This window comes from Tachypleus tridentatus, chromosome 1, assembly GCF_004210375.1.
Source record: "Tachypleus tridentatus isolate NWPU-2018 chromosome 1, ASM421037v1, whole genome shotgun sequence".
Lineage (NCBI taxonomy): Eukaryota > Metazoa > Arthropoda > Merostomata > Xiphosura > Limulidae > Tachypleus > Tachypleus tridentatus.
This window is the reverse complement of record NC_134825.1, coordinates 183,014,067-183,022,653: the sequence shown is the minus strand read 5'-3', so window position 1 is coordinate 183,022,653 and position 8,587 is coordinate 183,014,067. Positions and strand designations below refer to the sequence as shown.

Here is an 8,587-nt window from a genome sequence, read left to right as displayed (position 1 = left end):
GACAATAAAAAATAAGGGTTTATTAAAAAACTGTGCACGTTATATAATGTTTGTTATAAAACAACCTTGTCAAGAACTTAGAAGTTGCTGTTTGTCTTTCCTTGCCACGAGAGCAATATTCTCCAGTGACACAGAAGGTTCCACGTACTGCACCATATCAACACAGAAGTTATGTTCCTTCAAATAACACAGTCGTCCAAAATCTATTATTCTCTTACACTGGTGACCCACCTCTTCCCTGTAGCTTGGACTCAAGTCAAGTCTTATGTATCTAGAACCACACAGAAAGAAAATTTTTAATAGGAGCAAAATTGGTTTCCTAAGGAAATATGTAAACTAAAAATTATAAATTACTCACCTTCACAGTATTTCATTTTACATTCTGCATTTTATAAAACTATGTGTGAAAAACAGAATGAAATTTTCAACATAATCTGTGACCACTTAAACATTTATACTTGTTTCCTGACTTCACTAAGAAGCAACTGTAATAACCAGCTTTATTCCGAGTTCTTTCATTGTTTGCATTAATAAGCTAAATGTTTGATATTCAATAATAAACTCACACAAAAACATCAAAGATATGAATCTTTCCTAAATTCCAATACAAGAAGTACTAAAGGAAAATATTATCAGAACATTTACCTGTTGTTCTGCTGGTGGTTTTCAACATTGTTTTCTGTTTGTCTGGCATGTTCCATGCAGCCTTTATTACGACTAACTAAAATTAAGGAAAACTATTAATTATGACATCTACAGAAGATAAGGTATTTACTTACACAAACTGTATAACACAATTAGGGATAAGTGGTATTCATTTAAATATGAACTTATATAAGACATGAATGAACTAGAAAACTTACACACGATACACTAAATGTCTGATGAAATTCATACTGAATATAACAATTATATGAACATATGATGATAATTACAGAGATGCCAACTATTTCAAATGACTGAGCATAATGATTTGTAGACAGAGCCCGTACAGATATTGTACAACCACTGGATACAGTTTTGAGTCATCCATGTCTGTGGATCCCTCTGTGGCTAAACTGTAAACACTGTTAGTAAGTATGCTTGAAATCATTTGTCATCTTCACAACCCAACATTTGTACAATGGCTGTAATTTTGGTTCTAGCACAGCAATATGTTTTCACTATATCAGAGTCTGGGAACATTTTTCTGAATAGATGTCCTGCATAATCAGCTACAGCTAGGGGTAAATTATGAGCAATGACAAATTGCGTGAACATCACTTCTGCATTTATGGTTTCATATTCTGAATTCTTACTCATAAATGTTGTTATCTGCATCACTTTTGTCTTCACCTCAGCCTTTTGTTGGTGAGATGCTGATTTTGTATGTCTGTAACAATCGTTTATCCTGTCATGCGCCACAGAAAAATCGATGTGACAAACTGTACAAAACACATGACTGTCACTGTCTTTTGATGCAATGACCGGATATTTTGCACTATACTCTTTCCTAAATTTTTGATTCACAGTTTTAGTCCTTTTAGATTTGCCAGAAACAAGACAATCTGATGAACGAGGCCTCTTTTTTTTTTTTCCATCTTGTGAAAACAAGAAATACCCATCTACGCGAGCGCTGATTGGCTGACAAGCACTGATGACATAACTGTGGATTCCCCCACGTACCCAGTAGGAGAAGCACTGCACTCAAACTATTGGTAGATGTTGGAGATACAAATATTTTTTATTATTTCAAGCACAAACATGATTATCACAAGTAGCCATTTGGACTATGTCTTTTATTTATTATCAAAATTTATTTGTATCTCACTAGAAATTTTCTTTTCACCCCTTTCAAGCCCTGGGGGAACAATTTATCACTTTATTGTATAGGCCAATATAACATATAATAATTTAGGAGTTGCAACAAGTCGTAATATTTGTCTGTATGAGCGTATGCTTGTAATGTATACACCAAAATCGTAATGATTACGCTAAAATCATAATGGTTGGAATCTCTGTAATTATTTGATAATAATGTGCTGAAAAAAGTTGAATATTATTAGAACATTTTAATTAATAACAGACAATAAAAAACTATTAAAACTTGGTTTAAAAATAGCCAAAGTGGTTTAATGTAAAAAGCAGATTCAAGGAAAAACATTTTAACTGAAACACATTACATTTCATGAAGTAGACAATTTTTTATATCTAACTATGGCAAAAGAAGCTATTCAAAAAACAGAATTTTATGAAGCAAATAAATTCCTTTAAATTTGCTTTCAATGTTGATAAACAAAATACAGATATTACAAATATGTTATCAACAATACAGTTTTCTTGAATGAGAAAAATGTACAGTCACAGAAAACTGATAGCTTTGTATAAATAATTAACTTGCCTTGTAGTGAAGAACCACAAGTTGCCCAACTTGCAATACCACACATGAGTTGGAAGTCTCGTGGTGTGAAAGAATGCGACTTAAGGAACAACTGACCAACATAGCTTTGCCACGAACAACGATGGTGACAGCAGGGAGCCAGAACAAGTCCTTCGACACTAGAATAAAGTTTAATTAATTGTTTCAATTAACACCACCAGAAGTTTCAAAAGAACTATAGAAACACAGTATTCAGAATATATATGTCAAAGAAACCAAAATAACCAGCAAGACCAGCAACAGGATTAATTTTAATAATGTACAGGGTGGCCCGTAAGTCACTACCCATCCATATATCTTATGTATCCAGTGTATCTGTGTGCTGTTCCTCATTCTCGCTGCATAATATTATGCGACTCCATGTTCTGTGAGACATTTTCCTCAACATAGCAGGGGTTACTGTTCCAAATGCTGTGGTAACAGCTGCCTTTAACTCATCATTAGTATTATAATGTTGTTTAGACACAATGTGGATGGGTAAGGACTTACGGGCCACCCAGTAGATTGATTCTAGGGGGTGGGAACTAAAATTCAAGTCTCCATTAATAACTGAGCATTACTAAATGGTTGACAACTGATATAATGCAAGAGAAGATATAAAGTTCTCTAATTATTTAGGAAATTAAGGATATGTCAGTCGAAAAACAAGGGTCTATAAATCATGGTTTATTCTTAAACTACTTTTAATCCACCAAAAAATAAATCACCAGTAGTCATCAAATAGGAACACTTTTAATAATTAAAGTGGGATCTCATTACAGTAGTTAAGAGAGACTTGGCCTAATCTGTTGCTAAGTGTGCTGTAATAGTTTGTAGGGTTAGCAGTTGAAAGCTTTGTGCAGGTATACACATCAGATAATATTGCATTAATAAATATTTCACACCAAGAAACTTGTCTGTTAAATATTCCTTTTGACAACAGTGAACATGGTGGAAACTTTGTAGAATGGACGGGAACTGCCTGTTGTGGAGACACAATGTAGATGGCAATGTTTCGAAAGTCTTCCTGAAAACGAAAGGTGGAAGACTTTCAAAACATCAGCCTCTAAACTTGTGTCTCCATAACAGGCAGTTGCCGTCCATTCTACAAAGTTTCTTCACGAATACTCTGCCTAAACAATCTATCAAAGTGAACATGATTCTCCCATGTATTAAAAGTCAAAATGTATTAGTCACAACTACAATGTTATTTATACCATAATAATTATTTAAAAAAAAAAATAATCAAAAAGCAGTTACTGGTTCACACTGTCATAAATAAATGGATGAACTTCATTCTATCAATAATCTAAAAACAGCACAAAATGATCCTACTGAAACTCTGTAAGAACATTTAAAGAAACTTTAACTTACAGCTTGTCTTGTCTTTAGGACAAAACATATAAATACTATTCAACTATTTCACATTTTATTAATAGGTATTAGGTCATTGATACTTCACAAGCATAGGTCAAAATTACGTTTTGATACAGGAAAGGTGTGGAAAGAAGTCAGGGAGTTACATCGTATAATCTCTGAATAAAAACTTTTCATACCATTGTTTCAAACTTCCATTCTTCTGATCAAAACAGTTTTCAACAAGGCAACGTAGAGAAAGATCTGAAAGAACACAATATCAACACATTCTTGATAACATGAAACCCTCTTGAAGTAAAAATGAGAATTACTTATTACCCACGATGTCCAAAAATGATGCGTTTGACTACAACAAGACAATAATGTGAGCAAACTTATGGTTTGTGGTACATAAAGAGCACACCTAACAGTTCTTTTTCTTTATCTTTATGGTCCTCAAGATACAGTTGGCATTTGCTATCATCCACATGTTGGCCAGCCTGTGAGACATAACAGAAGCTATTGCATCGGCAATCAGTTCGTGTGTTGTCCGAGATAAGCTAACCTTTGTACTGTAGATGATGTCATGCACATAACCAGATGGAAGAATGATGTCTTGTGATAACGCCAGTCAAAAGATTCGTCCATTCTGGCTACTCTTGTCTGTGGCAGGCTCTGTAAACACTACTTCCTCATACCACAGTATTCTCCGTCAATATCATCTTTGTAACAAAATAGGTGACTTCATTTCTACCACACATAGCTTTCTCTAAATCTGAAAGTTCCCCAGTAGCTAAGCCTGAAGGTTTGTAAGGTTAGAAACCACATTTTGATACTTATGGGCACAACAGACAGACAACCTTTGTAGTGAAAAACAAGCAATTTCAGAATAGTTGCCACATTTTTTAATATACTTGGTGACTTAGGATAAGTTATATGTAACAATACAGTTATATCAACAAATGTCTCCTTTATTCATAACAAACATTAATTTAGTAATATATCATATCACTGTCAGATGATATGTATATCTTGTAGTAGAAGTGACAGAACATAGCACATATCATGTAAAATTCACTTACAACCTTAATTATGATTGTTTTATCTTCCGTCTCACACATAATACTTTACAAATAAAAGTATCGATATTGCTGAACATTCTCAGTAAACAATGTCAATGTTACTGAACAAGAACATTCTCTGTAAACAATGTCAATGTTACTGAACAAGAACATTCTCAGTAAACAATGTCAATGTTACTGAACAAGAACATTCTCAGTAAACAATGTCAATGTTACTGAACAAGAACATTCTCAGTAAACAATGTCAATGTTACTGAACAAGAACATTCTCAGTAAACAATGTCAATGTTACTGAACAAGAACATTCTCTGTAAACAATGTCAATGTTACTGAACAAGAACATTCTCAGTAAACAATGTCAATGTTACTGAACAAGAACATTCTCTGTAAACAATGTCAATGTTACTGAACAAGAACATTCTCTGTAAACAATGTCAATGTTACTGAACAAGAACATTCTCTGTAAACAATGTCAATGTTACTGAACAAGAACATTCTCAGTAAACAATGTCAATGTTACTGAACAAGAACATTCTCAGTAAACAATGTCAATGTTACTGAACAAGAACATTCTCAGTAAACAATGTCAATGTTACTGAACAAGAACATTCTCAGTAAACAATGTCAATGTTACTGAACAAGAACATTCTCAGTAAACAATGTCAATGTTACTGAACAAGAACATTCTCAGTAAACAATGTCAATGTTACTGAACAAGAACATTCACTGTAAACAATGTCAATGTTACTGAACAAGAACATTCTCAGTAAACAATGTCAATGTTACTGAAGAAGAACATTCTCAGTAAACAATGTCAATGTTACTGAAGAAGAACATTCTCTGTAAACAATGTTAATGTTACTGAAGAAGAACATTCTCAGTAAACAATGTCAATGTTACTGAAGAAGAACATTCTCGGTAAACAATGTCAATGTCACCGAACAAGAACATTCTCTGTAAACAATGTCAATGTTACTGAACAAGAACATTCTCTGTAAACAATGTCAATGTTACTGAACAAGAACATTCTATGTAAACAATGTCACTGAACATTATCTGTAAACAGTGTTAAGAACACATTACATAAACCTATCATTATAAAACCAACACTTAACGTAATATTGTTTCACCTGTAGCAGCTCCACATAGATGTTTACTTATTCCAACAATTCTTCCCTCATGATTAGCTACCCAGGGAACTTTACCTGGAAATAAAAATTGTATTTTATAAAAAAAAACTAATTGAAAACAAAGTATCTGAGACAGAAGTATGAATTTCTTTGTCATGCAGCTTTATGTTTAGAACAAATAAATAATTAGAACTGCGTACCTAATACAAGGTCTTGAATGTCGATTCTAATTCTCTCAATCCTAGGTTCATTTTCACCTTTCAGTCTGTTTTCAAACTGGTGGAAAACACATTTTTACCACAATATTACATTAAACACAAATTATAGACAAAAAATAAAACATATTTGGTAGATTATTTATCAATTAAAATAAAAAAAAGTATAATTTGTTTCCTGTTCAGGTATACATCCAAATGATTTATAAAACATTAAATTCATTAAGTGGCAAACTCTTGGTTGACATTACTAGAACCTGTCACATTTGAAAATTTAATTATATGTAGAATTTACATCTAAAAACATTTGAATTATTATCACAAAATGCATATCGCTTAAGTTGAATAGCAACCTCATATTATATTACAAATTCATAACCCTCTTTAAAAAAGTATTTTATCTTAATACAAAAAACAAACTATGATATTTCCTTAACAGCATTATATCTGCCGGAGGCAAATTTTTAGAAAACCTCCAAGTTCACTTGTAGAGTTAATATGTGAAATAATGAAATTACATTTTTCAAAGAAGTAAAGAAACATATTCTAGCAAGACATACCTACAGATAACTTACTCATGTCAGAATCCCTGTGAGTTCATTTTCATGTAAAACAGTTGGACTTGTCAAGTTACTTTATTAGTGAAGGAAACAGTGTGTAATATCAGTTACCAATCTGAACAGTCAAGTGACTATATTAGGAAAGGAAACATAGTATAATATTAGTTACCAATATGAACAGTCAAGTGACTTTATTAGTAAAGGAAACATGGTGTAATATTAGTTTCCAATATGAACAGTCAAGTGACTTTATTAGTAAAGGAAACATGGTGTAATATCAGTTACCAATATGAACAGTCAAGTGACTTTATTAGTAAAGGAAACATGGTGTAATATTAGTTTCCAATATGAACAGTCAAGTGGCTTTATTAGTAAAGGAAACATGATGTAATATCAGTTACCAATATGAACAGTCAAGTGACTATATTGGTAAAGGAAACATGGTGTAATATTAGTTTCCAATATGAACAGTCAAGTGACTATATTGGTAAAGGAAACATGGTGTTATATCAGTTACCAATATCAACAGTCAAGTGGCATTATTTGTGATGGAAACACTGTGTAATATCAGTTACTAACCAGTGAAATGACTTTATTAGTTAAGGAAACACTGTGTTATATCAGTTATCAATATGAAGAGTCAAGTGACTTTGTTAGTGAAGGAAACACAATGTAATATTAGTTACCAATATGAACAGTCAAGTGACTTTGTTAGTGAAGGAAACAGTGTAATTATTAGTTACCAATATGAACAGTCAAGTAACTTTATTAATGAAGGAAATATGGTGTAATATTAGTTACCAATATGAACAGTCAAATGACATTATTAGTGAAGGAAACACGGTGTAATATCAGTTACCAATATGAACAGTCAAGTGACTTTATTAGTGAAGGAAACATGATGTAATATCAGTTACCAATATGAACAGTCAAGTAACTTTATTAGTGAAGGAAACACTGTGTAATATCAGTTATTAACCAGTGAAGTGACTTGATTAGTGAAGAAAACACAGTGTAATATTAATTACCAACATGAACAGCAGCAGTGCGGGTGAACAGATGTGACTAATTAAGACGTTGATACTGATGAGTTGATTAGATGATGATGAAAAATGACAAACACTGAAACAAAATTTCTATAAAGTCAGCAGGATGTTTAGAGACCAGAGACTGGACACAAAGCCTACTTTCACCAGCCCTACAAGATGACCGAGACTTGATAATATGGACTCAAAACTCAGCTTCTCAACTGATTAACATTCATTTTTGTAAAAACTGGCCCTTACACCAGATGGACAGTGGTGTGGTTCAGTCACAGCTAGTTGATATGTAGAATAGTAAAATGATACGTGAGAGAACATCACAGATGGATTGTGCTTTACAATGTATAACATGACATGAACAAATTATTATTTGTTACTTCAACACTCTCGATGCACTCCAACTTTTACTTTTAAGAAAATCATTAACCCCCTCTTAAACTTCTGAAATATTGGCCTTAATTATTGGCAATGGTAACCGAGTCACCCTAACAACAAAATAAAACTGTCTTAACTGAAACATAGCTTGTCTTCTCCAAATGTACAACAATACAAAGAAACCAGGGGTCTATCAATCAACCAATAGTCTTGTGATGCTTCATAAGATCACTGTGTGCCCTTCTTTCCTGAAGAATAAATAATATACAAAATTTGTGTTGGCACAGTATACACCTGGAGAGTGACTGAGACCAGGGTCCAATGCCTTTTAATTACACATGTGGTACTAGCACATAAGGAAACTATTTAACAACCATTAGTGTTTACCTATACATATGCTGTCATCAAAGCTTCCTCTTCAAAGATGG

General features: G+C 32.8%; 1 protein-coding gene across 1 annotated transcript in view; it reads right to left on the bottom strand.

Annotated features, from left to right (window-relative positions):
• LOC143233835 (tRNA:m(4)X modification enzyme TRM13 homolog) overlaps positions 1–8,587 on the bottom strand; it is a 32,546-nt gene continuing 23,959 nt past the window's right edge. Inside the window, exons 9-13 of the mRNA XM_076470596.1 lie at positions 6,167–6,242; positions 5,967–6,041; positions 3,955–4,018; positions 2,293–2,538; positions 1–271 (exon numbers count right to left, since the gene is read on the bottom strand). Of these exons, the coding sequence (XP_076326711.1) occupies positions 70–271; positions 2,293–2,538; positions 3,955–4,018; positions 5,967–6,041; positions 6,167–6,242 (663 nt within the window). The 3' untranslated portion in view covers positions 1–69. The remainder of the gene's footprint in view (positions 272–2,292; positions 2,539–3,954; positions 4,019–5,966; positions 6,042–6,166; positions 6,243–8,587) is intronic.